This window comes from Acipenser ruthenus, chromosome 18 (assembly GCF_902713425.1).
Source record: "Acipenser ruthenus chromosome 18, fAciRut3.2 maternal haplotype, whole genome shotgun sequence".
NCBI lineage: Eukaryota > Metazoa > Chordata > Actinopteri > Acipenseriformes > Acipenseridae > Acipenser > Acipenser ruthenus.
In genome coordinates, this window is record NC_081206.1 from 14,861,529 (window position 1) to 14,883,328 (window position 21,800).

The window sequence follows — 21,800 nt, forward strand, 5'->3', positions numbered from 1 at the left end:
GTTTTATCATGAGTCTATGTGTGAATTTCCTGCTTTGCTGCCGTTAGCTTTGAATTTATCACATCTATGGCACTGTACTAAGCTTTCACCATTGTATATCACATCAAGTATTTAAAAGGATAAGATTGACCAATAAGAACCAAGGATCTCATTGAGGTGCTAAAATTAACCAATAAGAAGCAAGGAGCACATTGAGGTGCTAGAATTAACCAATAAAACCAAGGAGCTCATCAAGGTACAGGTACGAGCAAGGATCAAACGTGTTTCTGAATCCTTGCTCTCTCTATTGTAAGGTGTTGGAGTGCGTACTCACCTGAACATCCATCTCTTAATGGAGACAGGGACTGTCTGGAATTGAGCATGCATGAAAGTGCTAAGTACATATCTTGAAATGCTGGTGATAATAATTGTCCTTAATTACGGCGGTTGACTGCACCTGCCTTTCCAGTGAGGCGAAGCCGCGCAGTAAACACAGGTGGTTAACTTCACTTGTGAAGTCACTGTCCCCCATTCAGAAGCCACAGCACGCCTTCCGTCCCACAGCATGGGGGTTGCACAGTGGAAACTAGAGGTAGAACGACTATTCGACAGAGTTGAATATTTAAGGTAGTCACTTTAAAAAATAATAATAATAATAATAATTTGATGATGTCTGGTGCTATATGTGTGAATGTTTCATAACACTTTGCTGTTTGTGCGCTATATTTTAAAACTGCTTAGATTTTCTTAAAAACAAAATATTAATGTTCTAAAATGTAGTTTCTATGTTAATAGATTACAAGCGCAACTGCATTTCTGTCCACCTGAAACCGCATTTCACAATCTCGTGATGTGCGACTGTCCCTTTTCTGTGTGACTAGAAACCATTGCATTTTTACATATATATATATTTGAGTGCAGTTTTTTTTCGTACCGATTCAACACTTTGTTTATGACACTTAAAGCATTTCTTCCTCATTGATACTTGTTCGATAAGGAGATTCAGTTGCTTGTTAATTTGGTCATTGGATTTGGTTTTGCTCTTTTGTTACACTTCATTCAAACAGTTAAAATGTCTGTATTGTAAGTGAAATAGTAGTGAGGACTGTGTTTTACATGTAGAACATGAAAGCGGCTTTGGAAAAATAAAAATGCAAAAAACAAAGGAGTGTGAACTGGGAGCAGAGAGTAAAGTTATTGATTATTTTACCAAACCTAAAACAGACATCATTGCCAGCGATCGGTTTTCAAGAAGTACTCGGGCAAAACGTAAGGGGGCTGTAAGCGTGTTTGAACAATGGTTAAACGAAAGAAATGCAAAAGCTATATGAAACGTGAAATGCTAAACTGAAATTGAAAGCCCTTTTGTAAGTGTTATGTTTAAAATGTGTAATACTAGAATTAACTAATTGTTGAAATGATTGTTGCGTGATAAAATGGTATTTGCTTTTCTGTTGAATTGTTCGGACTGTGGTTTCGTTGATGAATCAAGTTTTCTGTGGATAAGGTTGTACAGCTCTGGTTATTTAATTGTCATGAAACTTGGTATGGACATTCTTTGGCACAAGTTGTTATCAATATCTGGGGCTGTATGTTGTCAGTCTGTTCATCGGTATATTGCACGTATGTTTATTTTATGTTTACTGCAGTGGGGGAATGTTTGTTACTGACACATCCTTGTCATCTCTGGCATCACTGTCCCCAGACACACCCTTCCGTTTAACTCGGTTAATAACTAACCACCCAGTGCAACCAGAAAGTGGATTTTGTAGATTACACACTGCAGTGCTTAATCTGTTGTGTTAATGTATTATTGTCCATGTTTCTATACATTGGGAGACACCACACTGCATAGATTTTCTCTCTCTCTGTGTTTGGCATGGATGATATATAGTTGTAGGGTGTATGGTTTGAATGTCATGTGTTTGTTTTCCATATGCAATGCTGTATACAGTAGGTGTGTATGCCGGTTCTGTTGGTGCAGGTGGGGGTGGGGGTGTGTGTGTGTTTGTGTGTGTTAGCATCGGGGTGGATTGTGTGTGTGTGTGTGGGGGGGGGGGGGGGGTGTGTTAGTGTGGGTGTGTGTTAGTGGAGTGTGTGGGGGGGGTATATGTGTGTTGGGGTGGTGTTAGCATGGGTGTGTGTGGGTGTGGGGGGGGGGGGGGTTGTCTGGTATTCATATTTGAGAGTAATTTAGGGGCAGAACACGTTTTAATTTTAGGAAACAACAATAAAAAGTTTTATAATTCAAGCTCTGTCAAGTTCTTCCAAGATGAAATTTCCCACAGAAAAAAAGGTGTTAATGAAATGCTTTGACAATGCAGCCCTTAGGGATTTTCAAACTTTTATAATAACAGTTTAAAAACGTTACCATTATAATCCCAGTTTATTAACCATTTACAATTATGGAGGATATGACTGTTACTCCGTGAATGTTTTGTTTTTTATTTAGGCAATTTCAAGTTATTAATAAAATAATTTAAAATTATTATTATGTAAATGGCAATGAAAAACATGAGTTTGAGCAAAGGAAACTGTCAAGGAAACTGATAATTATAAATGCAGTAAGGTGAGTAATAAACTGACTCCATTGTGATTTAGCAGTTGGTTCAAACAATTTAACAACAGTGCTGGATTGTAAATAAATATAAAACTGGGTTGTTTTTTGGGTGATGATGATGATAATAATTATCATAATACCATCAGTAATAAAACAAACTTAAATGAGATGAATATGCAAGGATTTCAAATACCACTCTGTAGATACACTGCTGTACGCTTGCTAACATTACTACATACGTGGCAGGGTGCATGTTACTGACATGCTTGCTAACATTACTACATACAATAAAAATTGTTTAGATCATTACAATAGAGCCAGGCACCAGGAAGCACCAGCAGCTTTTCATCTATAGCATTGTCTGCGGAATACCTGCCTAGTCCAGACTGATGTATACAGTGCAAAGAAAGAACCAAAATATCTTCGACAGAAGAAAAGACCTGGGATAATACGATGTAAAGCATTGTCAAGCGTGTCCCTTTGAAGTAGTATACTCTGTGTATCTTGTACCTTTCAAGTGTAAATTGGCATTGCTTCAGAGCGCAATAATACTTAAACTCACACAATTAGGAATTACTAACATTATGTAGCCTTTGGGGCAAAGGCTTGCTAGTTCGTGTGAGTCAGGATTGCCTTCATAGAGCCCTGCTTTCTGTGACACAGTATCGAATGGGAGGCACCCCTGTTAAATGAGCTGTGCCACAGTAAAGATTACTGTTACACCGACCGGTTTCAATCATTAAGAAACGGTCATGAAAATCAAACTTCCAATAAACACTACAGTGCACGTTAGTCTAGTGTGTTTCTGTCTCTTGAGATCAATCAAACTTCCAATAAACACTACAGTGCACGTTAGTCTAGTGTGTTTCTGTCTCTTGAGATCAATATGAAAATCAAACTTCCAATAAACACTATAGTACATGTTAGTCTAGTGTGTTTCTGTCTCTTGAGATCAATTGAATAGTCCCATGCACCTCCTTTAGTTTTTTTCTGGGTTTGTTTCAGCATTTCTTTACCTAGTTTTTAGTGTAGTTTCTGCTGTCAGCTTTTTAGTAAACTAAACTCTTTGGACAGTCCTCAGCACAGCCATTGCAGTTGCGCATCTGTATTTTAAACCCGCCTCCACAAACCTGTCTGGCTTCCCAACAAGATCAAAACGGGAGTGGTGTGATGTTGTATGCTTTGTGAGCCCGCTGCCTGCTTATCACTCCCATCCCACGTACTCCACTGCAGCCCCCTGCTGCTTATCACTCCCATCCCACGTACTCCACTGCAGCCCCCTGCTGCTTATCACTCCCATCCCACGTACTCCACTGCACCCCCCTGCTGCTTCTTACTCCCATCCCACGTACTCCACTGCAGCCCCCTGCTGCTGCTTCTCACTCCCATCCCATGTACTCCACTGCAGCCCTCTGCTGCTTCTCACTCCCATCCCACGTACTCCACTGGAGCCCCCTGCTGCTGCTTCTCACTCCCATCCCACGTACTCCACTGCAGCCCCCTGCTGCTGCTTCTCACTCCCATCCCACGTACTCCACTGCAGCCCCCTGCTGCTGCTTCTCACTCCCATCCCACGTACTCCACTGGAGCCCCCTGCTGCTGCTTCTCACTCCCATCCCACGTACTCCACTGCAGCCCCCTGCTGCTGCTTCTCACTCCCATCCCACGTACTCCACTGCAGCCCCCTGCTGCTGCTTCTCACTCCCATCCCACATACTCCACTGCACCCCCCTGCTGCTTCTTACTCCCATCCCACGTACTCCACTGCAGCCCCCTGCTGCTTATCACTCCCATCCCACGTACTCCACTGGAGCCCCCTGCTGCTGCTTCTCACTCCCATCCCACGTACTCCACTGCAGCCCCCTGCTGCTGCTTCTCACTCCCATCCCACGTACTCCACTGCAGCCCCCTGCTGCTGCTTCTCACTCCCATCCCACGTACTCCACTGCAGCCCCCTGCTGCTGCTTCTCACTCCCATCCCACATACTCCACTGCACCCCCCTGCTGCTGCTTCTCACTCCCATCCTACGTACTCCACTGCAGCCCTCTGCTGCTTCTCACTCCCATCCCACGTACTCCACTGGAGCCCCCTGCGGCTGCTTCTCACTCCCATCCCACGTACTCCACTGCAGCCCCCTGCTGCTGCTTCTCACTCCCATCCCACGTACTCCACTGCAGCCCCCTGCTGCTGCTTCTCACTCCCATCCCACGTACTCCACTGCACCCCCCTGCTGCTTCTTACTCCCATCCCACGTACTCCACTGCAGCCCCCTGCTGCTTATCACTCCCATCCCACGTACTCCACTGGAGCCCCCTGCTGCTGCTTCTCACTCCCATCCCACGTACTCCACTGCAGCCCCCTGCTGCTGCTTCTCACTCCCATCCCACGTACTCCACTGCAGCCCCCTGCTGCTTATCACTCCCATCCCACGTACTCCACTGCAGCCCCCTGCTGCTGCTTCTCACTCCCATCCCACATACTCCACTGCACCCCCCTGCTGCTGCTTCTCACTCCCATCCCACGTACTCCACTGCAGCCCTCTGCTGCTTCTCACTCCCATCCCACGTACTCCACTGGAGCCCCCTGCTGCTGCTTCTCACTCCCATCCCACGTACTCCACTGCAGCCCCCTGCTGCTGCTTCTCACTCCCATCCCACATACTCCACTGCAGCCCCCTGCTGCTGCTTCTCACTCCCATCCCACGTACTCCACTGCAGCCCTCTGCTGCTTCTCACTCCCATCCCACGTACTCCACTGGAGCCCCCTGCTGCTGCTTCTCACTCCCATCCCACGTACTCCACTGGAGCCCCCTGCTGCTGCTTCTCACTCCCATCCCACGTACTCCACTGCAGTCCCCTGCTGCTGCTTCTCACTCCCATCCCACGTATTCCACTGCAGCCCCCTGCTGCTGCTTCTCACTCCCATCCCACGTACTCCACTGCAGCCCCCTGCTGCTGCTTCTCACTCCCATCCCACGTACTCCACTGCAGCCCCCTGCTGCTGCTTCTCACTCCCATCCCACATACTCCACTGCACCCCCCTGCTGCTTCTTACTCCCATCCCACGTACTCCACTGCAGCCCCCTGCTGCTTATCACTCCCATCCCACGTACTCCACTGGAGCCCCCTGCTGCTGCTTCTCACTTCCATCCCACGTACTCCACTGCAGCCCCCTGCTGCTGCTTCTCACTCCCATCCCACGTACTCCACTGGAGCCCCCTGCTGCTGCTTCTCACTCCCATCCCACGTACTCCACTGCACCCCCCTGCTGCTTCTCACTCCCATCCCACGTACTCCACTGCAGCCCCCTGCTGCTGCTTATCACTCCCACTCCACAGCAGACTTGTACCTCAGAAACCACTTGAGCTGGTGACTTCATATTTTCAGGGTTATAGAACAGCCCTGTTTGTTAAATGTGTTTCTGTACATGGCATTACCTTCTGACCTAATATGACTGCTGTATTAAGGTCATGTGACTTTTGAAGCAACAACTTCAGTGAGACAGTACACTTTGCGTTACTGCCTTCATGTTTGGTACACAGCTGTATTCTTAGATTTTACTTAGGTTCCACTACCAGTGTTAAATTAATATTAACCCTGTCACTGTCGCATTGGTTCACCTCCATGGCCATATCAAAGATACCGACCACATGCTTTGACACAGGAAGTTGTTGCTTCAAAAGGCTCTTTATAGTTGGCACACAGTTGCATTCTCAGTTCTATTACAGGGGATGTCCAGGGAACATTACATACAGGATTCTGAAGAGATATCAGAAACTGTAGCTGGAAGCATGTCTGAAATGAAAAACATCCCTCAAACTAAATAAATGCTGCTTCTTCCTGCCAACTCCTGTGTTTGTCTATTGCAGGGACAATGAAGGCCTTGCTGCTATTGGTTGTTCTTCAGCTGATGTCCTCCTCACCAGTGCTGTGTGTAAGTTGATTTTCCCACTCTTTGTTTCCCCATGGTGTGGACATTGAATGTGTTTGGTTTGGTTTGGTTCATGAACTTGTTCAATGAAGACTCTGGTAATTGCTCCATGTACATCAGACCAATGTAAAAAAAACAAAAAAACAAAAAAAAAACAGGACCGTTCAAGAATGCAAACCTCTATTATTGTTGAGAACTGGAGTTGGTTAATTATGTTTGTGGGAATGTTTTAATTCCTATAATTGGAGCGTATTTCCCTAAAGTTTACACAGAACAATGTGGGGAATTGAATATGTCTAATTTCCTGGGCAATTACAGTAAATTCCAGTGTCAAGGGAACAGCACAGGAAATGAGTGATGATTTTTTTCCAAGAGGTGGAAATCCCGTCTTTGGAGGTGGTGGTACATTCCAGAGCTTCAGTCATAATTGAGGAGCCAGGCCTGCAGGTTTTGGGTGTGCCCACCTGGGGTTTTCACTGCCGTGCAAAAGCCATTAGGATCTTTATAATAAGAATGCATTAAAGCAGTGTTTTTTAGACTCCGGTCAATACCTCCCAGTGGTCCAGTATTTTGTTTTAAGATGTGTTTTTGATTGCAGTCTGCTGATAGGTTCGAGAGCTACTCAGTATTTAAACTCACAGATGACCGTCTGTGTGTGTACCAGAAGCAATGCATGCCTAAAACAAATATTTAGTTCCTCATTGAAACAAAAACCTGGACAGTTGAGGAGGCGGACGGACGGACGGACTTGTGAGCCAGGATTGAAAACCTCTGGTCTGGCCTAAAGGAACTAGAGCAAACAACAGCGTTACCAGTTAAAGTAAGAAACTCAAAAACTAAATTAAATGACAAACATTTCGACTAGAAGGCTTTCATTGAAAAAGACTTTTAGTTGAAAAGTTTGTCCGTGAATTTATTAGGTTTATTTTAGTATTTGTTAATTTAGCACTCAGTTACGGATTAAATATCAGTAATATTAGCGCAATGGATATGAAACCAATACTGCACAGTGATCCTGTGGGTATGAAACCAATACTGCACAGTGATCCTGTGGATATGAAACCAATACTGCACAGTGATCCTGTGGATATGAAACCAATACTGCACAGTGATCCTGTGGATATGAAACCAATACTGCACAGTGATCCTGTGGATATGAAACCAATACTGCACAGTGATCCTGTGGATATGAAACCAATACTGCACAGTGATCCTGTGGATATGAAACCAATACTGCACAGTGATCCTGTGTATATGAAACCAATACTGCACAGTGATCCTGTGGGTATGAAACCAATACTGCACAGTGATCCTGTGGGTATGAAACCAATACTGCACAGTGATCCTGTGGATATGAAACCAATACTGCACAGTGATCCTGTGGATATGAAACCAATACTGCACAGTGATCCTGTGGATATGAAACCAATACTGCACAGTGATCCTGTGTATATGAAACCAATACTGCACAGTGATCCTGTGGGTATGAAACCAATACTGCACAGTGATCCTGTGGGTATGAAACCAATACTGCACAGTGATCCTGTGGATATGAAACCAATACTGCACAGTGATCCTGTGGATATGAAACCAATACTGCACAGTGATCCTGTGGATATGAAACCAATACTGCACAGTGATCATGTGGATATGAAACCAATACTGCACAGTGATCCTGTGTATATGAAACCAATACTGCACAGTGATCCTGTGGGTATGAAACTGTAACAGGGCGAGCAGCCCTGTACATTGTTTATTTATTTTTAGATCGGGGTCTCCCCCTCCGCCCCTGTGCAGAGTGTTTTGTATTATTTATTTAGTTTTATTGTATTATTTATGACGGCGTAGCGCCGTGTTTTGTTTATTTTTAAAACATGTCCTGGCAGAGGCGAGATCGGTGCTCGTCCTCTGCCAGGTGTAATGAAAAAAACTCGTGCAGAAGGTGGCCATCTCCCGAATTAATTAAGTGATTAATTTAGTTGCTAATCGGGAGATGGTCACCTGAATATAAAAAGCCTGCAGCTCTCCAGTTCAGGGTGGGTGATAGAGACGGAGAGCGAGAGAAGGTTTATTTAAAAACGAAACTAAAGCATAGCCTACAGGAACAGTGACAGCGACTGCCCAGCCTGACCTGTATGGTTTATTTATTTTGGATTTTGTGTTCGAGATTTGTTTTTGTTTACACTTTTATTTTGCTCTGTGAGCAAGTGTTCTTTTGTTTAAATATTTATTTTATTTTTGGATTCATTAAATAAAACGGCGCCCGCGCCACTGCACAATACCTTTTTGTTTTTGTTGTCCCTTCTTCTGCCGTGACGTCAGACCACTCAGCCGTTCCTGCCACACGTGGTGTCCTGCGTGGGATCGCAGCGCCTCCAGGACGCAGGCAGAAGAGGGTACTGCATCTTTTTCATTTTTTTTTCGTTTTTTGATTGTGTGGAGTGAAAAGGAGACTGAAGAGGAAGATGGGAGGAAGGAGGATGAGGAGACAGCAGCAGCGGCCACCAGGGGTTGTTGTGGTGAATGAGTGGTGCCCTGGTTGTGGGGAGTTTGGGCACACCGTGGCCATCTGCCCCACCCAATACCAGGGAGAGGAGTGGATGACCCAGATCGACTGGGTCTACCAGGAGCGAGAGGGGAGAGAGCGGAAGGTGAGGAGAAGGAGGCAGAGAGGGAACACGGACCTGGAAAGGAAGGAGCCCAAACGTCCTGCGCCTAAAAGGGAGGAGCCCGAACGTCCTGCGCCTAAAAGGGAGGAGCCCGAACGTCCTGCGCCTAAAAGGGAGGAGCCCGAACGTCCTGCGCCTAAAAGGGAGGAGCCCGAACGTCCTGCGCCTAAAAGGGAGGAGCCCGAACGTCCTGCGCCTGAGTGGGAGGAGCCCGAACGTCCACGTCCCAAGAGGGGGGAGTTGGTGCGTCCACGTCCCGAGAGGGGGGAGTCGGTGCGTCCACGTCCCGAGAGGGGGGAGTCGGTGCGTCCACGTCCCGAGAGGGGGGAGTCGGTGCGTCCACGTCCCGAGAGGGGGGAGTCGGTGCGTCCACGTCCCGAGAGGGGGGAGTCGGTGCGTCCACGTCCCGAGAGGGGGGAGTCGGTGCGTCCACGTCCCGAGAGGGGGGAGTCGGTGCGTCCACGTCCCGAGAGGGGGGAGTCGGTGCGTCCACGGCCCAAGAAGGGGAAGGCCGAAGGTCCACAGCCCAGGTACCTGCCAGCAGAGGGGGAATACCTGCTGGTGCCGCCTCCATCTCCATGGGAGGACTGTGAGTCACTCCCACCTCCGCCAGCAGAGGGAGCATACCTGCTGGTTCCACCTCCGTCTCCGTGGGAGGACTGTGAGTCGCTCCCACCGCCGCCAGCAGAGGGAGCATACCTGCTGGTTCCACCTCCGTCTCCGTGGGAGGACTGTGAGTCGCTCCCACCTCCGCCAGCAGAGGGAGCATTCCTGCTGGTTCCACCTCCACCGCCCTGGGAGGACTGTGAGTCGCTCCCACCTCCGCCAGCAGAGGGAGCATTCCTGCTGGTTCCACCTCCACCGCCCTGGGAGGACTGTGAGTCGCTCCCACCTCCGCCTGCAGAGGGAGAATACCTGCTGGTGCTACCTCCGTGGGAGGACTGTGAGCCGCTCCCACCTCCACCAGCAGAGGGAGCATACCTGCTGGTTCCACCTCCGTCTCCGTGGGAGGACTGTGAGCCGCTCCCACCTCCACCAGCAGAGGGAGCATACCTGCTGGTTCCACCTCCACCGCCATGGGAGAACGACGTGTCGCTCCCACCACCAGCAGAGGGAGAATACCTGCTGGTGCCACCTCCGTCTCCGTGGGAGGACGACATGTCGCTCCCACCACCACCACCACCAGCAGAGGGAGCATGCCTGCTGGTTCCGCTTCCACCACTGCCAGCAGAGGGAACATGCCTGCTGGTTTCCCTGTTGCAGCCAGAAGGGGAGGCGCCCCTGCCGCCTTGGCTGCCAGAAGGGGAGGAGCCGCCTTGGCTGCCAGAAGGGGAGGAGCCGCCTTGGCTGCCAGAAGGGGAGGAGCCGCCTTGGCTGCCAGAAGGGGAGGAGCCGCCTTGGCTGCCAGAAGGGGAGGAGCCGCCTTGGCTGCCAGAAGGGGAGGAGCCGCCTTGGCTGCCAGAAGGGGAGGAGCCCCTGCCGCCTTCGCAGCCTGAAGGGGAGGAAGCCCTGCCGCCTTCGCAGCCTGAAGGGGAGGAAGCCCTGCCGCCTTCGCAGCCTGAAGGGGAGGAAGCCCTGCCGCCTTCGCAGCCTGAAGGGGAGGAAGCCCTGCCGCCTTCGCAGCCTGAAGGGGAGGAAGCCCTGCCGCCTTGGCCGCCTGAAGGGGAGGAAGCCCTGCCGCCTTGGCCGCCTGAAGGGGAGGAAGCCCTGCCGCCTTGGCCGCCTGAAGGGGAGGAAGCCCTGCCGCCTTGGCCGCCTGAAGGGGAGGAAGCCCTGCCGCCTTGGCCGCCTGAAGGGGAGGAAGCCCTGCCGCCTTGGCCGCCTGAAGGGGAGGAAGCCCTGCCGCCTTGGCCGCCTGAAGGGGAGGAGCCCCTGCCGCCTTGGCTGCCAGAAGAGGAGGAGCCCCTGCCGCCTTTACCGTCAGGAGGAGAGGAGCAGGAGCTACCTCTACCTCCACCACCACCACCACCATTGGGAGAAGTGGAGCTCCTGCTGCCGCCTTCATGGCCAGGGGCTCCCCTCCCGCCGTCGGCATCGCTTAGGGTCGCCTGTATCTCCCTTGCATCTCCTAGGGTTGCTGCCGGTCCTGCGTCGCCTCCCGAGGGTCCGCTGCCGTCGCCTCCCGAGGGTCCGCTGCCGTCGCCTCCCGAGGGTCCGCTGCCGTCGCCTCCCGAGGGTCCGCTGCCGTCGCCTGGGGTCGCCAGGGATCCTGCTTCACCTGGGGTCCCTACACTGTGGTCAGAGCCCCACGGAGGGGAGCTGCCGGCCATCAAGAAAGGGGGGGAGGTCAGGAGACCAGATCCCCCAGCCGCACTTTCGCGGCAGGAGTTTGGGTGGTCAGAGCCCCACGGAGGGGAACTGCTGGCCATGAAGAGGAGGGGGAAGGTCAGGAGACCAGCTCCCCCAGCCGCACTTTCGCGGCAGGAGAGAGTGTGGAGGGAGCCCCGGAAGAGGGAGCTGTCGGCCACAAAGAATTGGGGGGTGCTGGAGATTCCACCATGGCCACCCCCCAGAAGCAACTTGCTTCCCCCTCTCCCAGGACATTGAGACTGAGGGGGGAGGTGGCCGTTGGGGCCATGTGTGCTTCGCACAAGGGGGGGGATATGTAACAGGGCGAGCAGCCCTGTACATTGTTTATTTATTTTTAGATCGGGGTCTCCCCCTCCGCCCCTGTGCAGAGTGTTTTGTATTATTTATTTAGTTTTATTGTATTATTTATGACGGCGTAGCGCCGTGTTTTGTTTATTTTTAAAACATGTCCTGGCAGAGGCGAGATCGGTGCTCGTCCTCTGCCAGGTGTAATGAAAAAAACTCGTGCAGAAGGTGGCCATCTCCCGAATTAATTAAGTGATTAATTTAGTTGCTAATCGGGAGATGGTCACCTGAATATAAAAAGCCTGCAGCTCTCCAGTTCAGGGTGGGTGATAGAGACGGAGAGCGAGAGAAGGTTTATTTAAAAACGAAACTAAAGCATAGCCTACAGGAACAGTGACAGCGACTGCCCAGCCTGACCTGTATGGTTTATTTATTTTGGATTTTGTGTTCGAGATTTGTTTTTGTTTACACTTTTATTTTGCTCTGTGAGCAAGTGTTCTTTTGTTTAAATATTTATTTTATTTTTGGATTCATTAAATAAAACGGCGCCCGCGCCACTGCACAATACCTTTTTGTTTTTGTTGTCCCTTCTTCTGCCGTGACGTCAGACCACTCAGCCGTTCCTGCCACACGTGGCCTCACCTTCCTTTCTCCACGTGTGGCAGGAACGGCTGAGTGGTCTGACGTCACGGCAGAAGAAGGGACAACAAAAACAAAAAGGTATTGTGCAGTGGCGCGGGCGCCGTTTTATTTCTGTGGATCCTGTGGATATGAAACCAATACTGCACAGTGATCCTGTGGATATGAAACCAATACTGCACAGTGATCCTGTGGATATGAAACCAATACTGCACAGTGATCATGTGGATATGAAACCAATACTGCACAGTGATCCTGTGTATATGAAACCAATACTGCACAGTGATCCTGTGGGTATGAAACCAATACTGCACAGTGATCCTGTGGATATGAAACCAATACTGCACAGTGATCCTGTGGATATGAAACCAATACTGCACAGTGATCATGTGGATATGAAACCAATACTGCACAGTGATCCTGTGGTAGCACACTGGTACAGATCTGGTGTCATGGTACTCCGTGCATTATTCATACCATTCATATTTCATAGTAACATGAACATGTTTCCACTGCTGTACCACTCTTCCAGTGGCAGCCTCATCCCATTACAGCTGGCCTTGTGCTACTATTGTCCCACAGTACAGAAACATTGCATTTCCATTGCAGTGGCAGGGTCTGCAATCCCATCGCAGTGGCAGGGTCTGCATTCCCATCGCAGTGGCAGGGTCTGCATTTCCATCGCAGTGGCAGGGTCTGCATTTCCATCGCAGTGGCAGGGTCTGCATTTCCATCGCAGTGGCAGGGTCTGCATTCCCATTGCAGTGGCAGGGTCTGCATTCCCATTGCAGTGGCAGGGTCTGCATTCCCATTGCAGTGGCAGGGTCTGCATTCCCATTGGAAAGCATTTGTGTAGGACTTTCACAACCTGGTTTCCTTCTGAGTTCTGATTTTCTTGCACGTTTTCTTTCCATTTTCGTATTATATCTGAATGGGTGCAGCTTTCTCTGTTCTCAAGACAAAGGGAGAAGGCAAGTTGACTTTCTATCAAATAGATAAAAGAAAGATAAATAAGACAGATGATCACAGATGAAATATGAGTGGTTTCAGACAGGTTTTGTGTTAAATCTCACTGTCAGATTGTTGGAAATTGTGCAGACAAGCGTGAACGAGGGAATGCTTTGTTTTGTGTGATTGTAACGAACAAGCTTGTGTTCCACTTAAAACATGTTGAAGGGGATCACTCAGAAAATCCAAGTATCTGCACCATCCTAGCCTTTATACTGGCACATTGTTTGAATCTCTGGGCAAAGCAAACCATTCTACCCAAGGTGCCTCTCTAGTGTAGGTGTGCATGGGACTTCTGATCTAACATCCTACAGGCTGTGTATGAAGGTCATGTGACCCTCTTTTATTCATGCTACTGGTTTAGTTTGGCTCTGCTATAAACCAGTGTTAGATCCCTGTTTCCTCATTTTTCTGGTTATTGATTATATTTTCCTGTTTGGGCCCTGTTGATGCTTAACAGAACCTCCTTGGATTCCCTAGTATACTAATTATTAGCCTACCGGTAACTTGACTTCTAAAATGTCAAGCTCCCAGCTCACCGTCCTCACTTCTGAAACAGACGCTGATTCAGTGATTTGAGGATTTATTAGACTGGTTACAACAGGGTGACCTGATTTGGAATGGAGCTGGAATCTGCTTGACTAGGTATATGGTGAAGCCCTGCAGTGCTTTACAAGAGTATTATATTAGTTAATCTGATGTGTGTAGGTTGTCATATTGTGAAGTTTGGGGTCCTGGCTGCTCAAACTGCACATGCCATATTATTATTATTTATTTCTTAGCAGACGCCCTTATCCAGGGCAATTTACAATTGTTACAAGATATCACATTATACATTATTTCACATTATACAGATATCACATTATTTTACATACAATTACCCATTTATACAGTTGGGTTTTTACTGGAGCAATCTAGGTAAAGTACCTTGCTCAAGGGTACAACAGCAGTGTCCCCCACTGGGGATTGAACCCACAACCCTCCGGTCAAGAGTCCAGAGCCCTAACCACTACGCCACACTGCTGCCCCAACACACAAACTAAAATTAGACTCAAACCAGTATTAAACATAACTTTAGAATTGTGTTTTATGTTCTGTGCATGGGACTTATACTTAGGATACGATGCCAGTTACTCACATGTGATTGTGGCAAAGATGGCTTTGAGTGGCGTGGGTGATGACATCAGCGTCCAGGAAGCAGCACACAAAACAAAAGGGCTGAAACGGCTGCAGCAGTATATTTATTAAATAAAGGAAACAAACAGTTTAAACAAAAACACAAAAGAAAAGGGCACGTTGGCCAAATAACACTATGACAGAACACAGAACAACAACTGTAAACGAGTACCCTTCAGGACGGTGACCAGGCAGGTAGGATAGCATAACTTACAGATATGTTCCCTGTAGGATAGCAATCACTACAGGGAACATATCTGTAAGTTACAACTTGTGGAGAAAAATGCTGGTTAATAATTGGGCTGAATAAAAAAATAAAAAATAATAATAAACAATAATTACTAGATTGTGCTGCAGGTGATGTGAGGGGTGGGAGGGGAGTTGGCAGGAATGACTCTCTCTCTCTCTCTCTCTCTCTCTCTCTCTCTCTCTCTCTCTCTCTCTCGACAGACAGACAGACAGACAGACAGACAGGTCTTGGTTCTCCGCGTCTAACACTCTCCACCCCCTCTGGTAGAGTTGGGTTTTTATATCCTGTGGCTAGGAGTTAATTTGATAATTAAGTGATTAACTCCTAGCAACATTCTAACCAAGTTTTAATTTAGTTTGTGTGACTGTCAGCTACTAATAATTACTTAGCTGACAGCCACACATTCTCATGAAAGGTACAATCACATATAATAAGTCATACATAGAAAACATAAATCAAAACACTAAAACAAATACGAAATAATATAGCACTGTCACAGATGGCTTTGTGTGGCGTGTGGTGGTGACGTCAGGTTCAGGAAGCAGTAATAGCGCTGTCACAGATGGCTTTGTGTGGTGTGTGGTGGTGACGTCAGGTTCAGGAAGCAGTAGTCAAAACAAAGGTACGGGTTGAAACTGAAGAGCTATGGCTGCTCTCAGTGTTTTATTAAATAAACAAATAAAAGATTTAAACAAAACACAGAACACTGCACACAAAACAAAAGGCACACTGGCCAAATGAAATAGACAGGCAAACCGAACAGACACTAACAAACAGGATGAACGCTAAACAAACAAGTATCGTGCTGATCTAATTCAGCACGTCTAGCAATTTAATTCTTTTACTTTTTATTTCTCCTCAGTCTCTCCCGTTCTTTCGCCATGAACACCCAACCCGAGTGAGTAAAACACTGCATCTTTTATGCAGCTGTACCAAGACTTAATTGCTAATCAATCATTCAATTGGAATCTCGGTACATCTGCATGTGAACTAATTTGAACGTGAACTAATAACACACACATGGGCGGGGCACACTGCCATAAGAGCACATCATATAAAGGGGCAGGGCACCTCATCACAGTGATTTAACATTCTACAACCACATGCACATGAATATGTAGAATAAAACCCCATTGTCATTGATACTGCAGATACCAATTCCAACCCCCAGGCTGTGGCTAAATTCTGTTAATCTCAGTGGAGCTGTCCTACCTAAAGGAAAACAACGTCGTACTGTTGGCTGGAGAGGATTCAGTGAGAGCTGTGAGGGCGTCACCAATATATTTATTATCTGTGGTTGCCGCAGTGTTTGGAAATGCTTTTTGTCCAATAATGTATTTTGAGTGTTGTTGGGCATGGGAACTGTGGATTGTTTTGTTGTCATTTCATCATTATGAGAAGTTTCTTATTTCTCTTAAACACATTCAAAGTGAAGGTTTATTATTATTATTATTATTATTATTATTATTATTATTATTATTATTATTAATTTCTTAGCAGACGTCCTTATCCAGGGCGTACAGTCGTAAACAAATACATTTCAAGAATGTTTACCGCTGTACTGATGCACACTAAATACACTGTGTACTATGTGTTACATTGGCTTTTACAATTGGGTGGAACTGGCTACTGTGGATTAGTTTTGGTTCATGAAAGGGTTGCTTTTTTTTAGGATGCTTTTGTGTTTCATGAGTGAATTGTTCCCGGCAGCGCTGAATTGCAGGTGTGTCCTGAACTATCCAGGGAAACAAAACAGTCTCATCAGGCCAGCCAGGGTGTTTAGAAGAAGTCGGGAAACGGACACCACAAAGAGGATACTTTAGTGTGAAACTGAACAGGATGTAGCTGCCACCTTTATCTCCACCCCCCACTTCTGAAAGTTGACTGTGGTGTGCCATGGTAAAAGCACAGCAACATGTAACCATGGAAGATTTTATTATAGCCCTCATGTTGTCGTATAACTTATTATTGTATAAAAGAAACTGAGAAGTGACCAGGCTCCTGGGTGTAAAGAGGCGATTGGCTTGGTCGTGAGTTCACAGGACGCCCACTAATCTGCTGAGCTGCTGTAGGGAATTGCTGTGATGGGGGAACATATCTGTAAGTTACAACTTGTGGAGAAAAATGCTGGTTAATAATTGGGCTGAATAAAAAATAATAATAATAATAATAAACAACAATTACTAGATTGTGCTGCAGGTGATGTGAGGGGTGGGAGGGGAGTTGGCAGGAATGACTTCTCTCTCTCTCTCTCTCCAGGGCTGCTTACTCTCCCTGTTTCTCTGTTATTTACTGCCAGCCCCACAGACCTCATCCAAGAAGTGTGAGAGCAGAACAGGCAGGAACCTGCCTGCACACACCTAAAATGAGTCACTCACCCGAAAATAAACCCCACACTCATTCCAGTGGGAGTGCTTGTCCTTTGTGTTTAGAAGGGTTTCATGTGGTGATAAACCCCACACTCATTCCATTGGGAGTGCTTGTCCTTTGTGTTTAGAAGGGTTTCATGTGGTGATAAACCCCACACTCATTCCAGTGGGAGTGCTTGTCCTTTGTGTTTAGAAGGGTTTCATGTGGTGATAAACCCCACACTCATTCCAGTGGGAGTGCTTGTCCTTTGTGTTTAGAAGGGTTTCTTGTGGTGATAAACCCCACACTCATTCCAGTGGGAGTGCTTGTCCTTTGTGTTTAGAAGGGTTTCATGTGCTGCTGTGTGTCTCTTCCTGTGTGTGTTTCAGGTGCGGAAGGTGAAGCGGCAGGGTGATTACTGGGCTCCGTGGGGAGAGTGGGGGGAGTGCAGCAGGACCTGTGGGAGTGGGATAACGACGCGCAGCAGACAGTGCTACTCCAGCAGGTAAACCCCTCGTCATCCACGCTCCTGGACAATACCCAAGCATCACTTCACATGCAATGACAGCTCACAAAATGAGTTCAACAGTGTTCCCTGTTTTGCTATTCTATTATCTTCATGGGGCTCAAGTGGACAGTTTTAAAAGAAATGCATGTTATAGCAAACATGTATTTTTATTTTAAAACATGGTTTTAAAACATTTATTTTTACTATATCGTTCACAATTGCACATTTCACACCGACTCCATATAACGAAGGGACGTGCATAACAAGTAAGATTGATGGAATTATTTTGTTAGCTACAATTAGTTTAAAGGCCAAAAGATGATGTTTGTATAATAGTTTTTTTTGTTTGTTTTTTTTACCTTTATATATACATTTTACTGTAAAACTGATCATCCAGAACTTCAAATCATTTAATCAGAATTCTAAGCTAAAACCATAGTGCCTTCTTCTGATTACGAGATGTTTAAAACCGTATCCAGTGCACGGTGTATATAAAAAATATATATCTTAATAACTGAAATACCCATTTTAATATGCTAAACTCTCGATTTATCCGAACCTCGATTTATCTGAACATCTCTGTTATCCAAACATCCCAGCACACAACAGTCCTGCCTTGTTCTCATAGAAAGTGTGCTAACCAGCCCTAAATCTCTGGTATTAACAGAGCAATGCAGTGCTGTTTTGTGATTTATTTAAAGATGTTGCATGGTGTCAATTTCAAAACAATTGAACAATTTCACAGTTGTAGTTCGATTCTCCGAACAGTTTGGTTATCTGAACACCCCCGATCACAGTTAGTTTTGGATTCTGTAGGTTTTGCTGTACTTTCACTTATTGTTCCTAAGATGTCACTACAGTAGATTAACTAAATGACTAAAGCGGTTCCTAATACCTCCCTTCTCCACGTGTCTGGAGCTGGGCACACCTTGAAGTAGGATAAAGATCAGCAGTCCCACACTAGGTGACGATGGTGGATGGAAGGTCTGTTCATGTTCGAGACTCCTGCGAGGAGACATTCAGTCCTTTTAGTTTTAGCTTGACAGCCATAAATCTCAGCCTCTGGAATCCATGTAGCAAGTTCATTCCTGCTGCATCACTTAAAATTCAAACAACTTGGAGGGCTTTCCCCTCTCCACCCAGGCAGGCTGCAGGCTTCACACCGCAGTGTCATCATTTCCACAGCGCACCCCGGCTTTCCACTCGCTCTTGCTTTATTTGTTCAGTAATTACACACATTGTAGCCATAGGTCAGACACCTCTGCTGTCTGACAGGCCTTGGAAGCAAGGCTGTCTGACTGTCAGTCTTGGCTCTGAGAAGCCAGGGTGAGGGTGTGGGGGAATGGAAATATGCCACGCCTCAGTTCTGAGAGGACTGGGGTTTAGATTGTGCACAGTAGAAAAAGGACAGGGGCTGTAGAGCCATAGAGATAGCCTTATAAGAGTCCCCTAGTAAAAGCATAGCAAAGTGTAATATAGAACAGCTTTACAATGCTTACCCATGCTTTCACCGAAGAGAGGTATGGGAACACAAATTTAAAACATGGTAAACTATGGTAAATGCATAGTATACCTATGGGGGACAAAATAGGGGAAAATTGCAAAATGATTGTGCAAATTTATCGTGGTAAACCTTTATAAGAAACAAGGCAATTTCTAAAGAATGGTAATCTCTAATCTACTGTAACAAGAGCTTGAAAAATGAATTTGTCTTCTGTTATTGAGACATGCTGTTATGTTTCAGTTGGTTTTGGGGCGGAGAGGAGGGGTATGGGCATGAGAAATGATGAATGTCTCTTAGTTGCTTGTAGAATTCAGCTTTGCAGCTTCAGCTTTCTGATATAAAGCAACATTCCAAGCCTGTCGCTCAGCTGACAGCCCCCAGCACTGTGAGCTCCACCTGCTGCCTGTGCGCTCTGTGGAGCCAGCGGGGTTTAATGCTGCAGTTCAGGGAGGAGATTGCACCCCACCCTTTATTTGGACATTTACTCCCCTGTGGAAAGTTTGGGAGGGGACAATTGAGAGGCTGGTTTGGTGAATCATGACTAGAGCCCTGAGTTTTTTGCAAATACGAAATAAAACGGAATGCAACCCATAAAATGACACGCAAAAATAAAGCGAAAAATCATTATAAAGCAAACATAGTGTAGCATTTCAGCAGGAGGCAGAAAATGAGAGAGAGACACTTGTTTCTTTTATTCAGTCGGCCTTTCTCTTACACACAGAGACCACAGCTCTGTCAGCTACTCAGGTTACAAGACCACCAACAACAACACAAAATGGCGTCACAGTGCTGCCTTTTCACCTTAGCCCCACCCCCTTATTGGCCGCACATCCCACTGGCCCTCAACCACACACTAGGACCAATGGGCACAGACCAACAACAGCCAATGAGGACAGACAGACAACAGACAATCACAGGGGAGACATAGAACATGCCCAAACACAGGCTAGGAATAGACACAGACACAGACAGAGGTAAACAAACCATCGGCGGGAAATACAGAGCGGGAGGGGAACACAATTACAGTACACAAACACAACTGCACGGATCACTACAATATAATTATATTTTTTAAATTGGGAGGTTTATACAAAAAATACTTTAAATAAATACTTGCAATTGTAGTTGTCAAGGCTCAGCCGTTACTATAGACACGGTATGAAGGGAAAAGGAAACTGACTAGCACTTGCGCAGATGTATAATTTGGAGCGAGTCGTTTAGGAATTAATTGTGATGGAAGAGACGTTTGTTTCTAAAATGCCTAAACCGCGCATAACAACGGTGGCAAAATAATGATGTGAAGATTTTGCAACTGTCAGCTGGAATGCGAGTCGAAAGATACCGTTGTTAAGCATCATTAGCTGTTTATTCCTTTTGAGGAAAATATGGCTTGTTTGCTTGTATATGTTGCATTAGTATGCTAATTCCTTGTTTTATTTCAAGTGATGCAAACTTTGCACTGGAGCAAGTGCTGTTTTGGTTTTGAAGGATTTTGAATGAATAAGTCTTCTTTGCTTAGTGTTTAAATACTGAGAACCCTCAAGCTTGCTGTATACAGTTATACACTTGTGTACCTCCCCAAGCTTGAAATAGAATTCCTATTGCTGTATGTGCAATTATTATGACAGCCTGTGGCAAAGTGGTTAACAGTGTGCAGGTGCAGGAATGCAGAAGTGATTAATGTCTAATTAATAATAGTGATAAGCAATACAGCGGTGGGTATTGCTTATAGGTTTGTCCTGAAATAACAGTCCCGTTCTTAAACACCCACACGTAACACAAACACAAACACAAGTCCACAGTGCGTGCTAAAGTGCTCGTGGTGTAAACACAGTTCACCATGATACAGGTGCAGTGATGTTCGGGTTAGTGCTGGCCTCTGGCGATAGCTCTGGACCGTGTTAGCCGTCTACTAATAATAACTAATAGCAACAATTGGTGACAAACAAACAAAACACTTACGGTACGGTAAACACAAATACGGGTCCTTCCGGGTCTTTCTTAACCATCAACAAAGGAACGGATTACGTTGCTTTGTTCCCTTTTTGTACAGTCACTCATGACCCCTTGGTAAACGATTGCAGCCGCTCCTCCAATCCGCGGCTGCCACATAATTTCCCTTCCGGGTCGATGAGTTAATGCACTGAAGCTCCACCCCCCTTTCTAGATGACCGACTTCCTTTTAACCCTGGGAATGAAGTGAGGCCAAAAAGTCCAGGGTGCTCAAATGTTTTTTTTTGTTTTATTTTTAATCTTGTATTTTTATAGAGGGCATGGGCAGTATTTCTGTAAATAGGCAGTTAATTAGAAAGAGTGGGGGACCGTACATTACCGTTACTGCTGCTAATGAGAAATTATGGTAGCTAAAATATTTTTCTGTGCGAGGTCTGTTTTTGTGTCATAATGTTATATAAAAAAAAGAAAAAAATGAAAATGTTTAATTAAAATGATGTATGTAGTTAAAACATGATGTATACTATTATTGATATATATCTAATTGAGTTGTTTTATTAATGTGTATCTGTAATAAAACAAAATTTGTGAAAAATAAAACACATTTATAAAAAATAAAAGAATTTCACTGTGCTGTACTCCTGACTATGGAAAGTTTAATGGAGTATGTCTCTATTGG

At 46.3% G+C, this 21,800-nt stretch overlaps 1 protein-coding gene across 5 annotated transcripts in view; it reads left to right on the forward strand.

The window, feature by feature from the left end:
• The window catches only part of LOC117423706 (papilin-like), a 79,775-nt gene that overhangs the window by 5,208 nt on the left and 52,767 nt on the right, over positions 1-21,800 (forward strand). For all 5 annotated transcript variants that reach the window (XM_058991263.1, XM_058991259.1, XM_058991261.1 and 2 more), the window contains 2 exons: positions 6,409-6,473; positions 17,546-17,661. In XM_058991263.1, coding sequence (XP_058847246.1) covers positions 6,414-6,473; positions 17,546-17,661 — 176 coding nt within the window. In that variant the 5' untranslated portion in view covers positions 6,409-6,413. The remainder of the gene's footprint in view (positions 1-6,408; positions 6,474-17,545; positions 17,662-21,800) is intronic.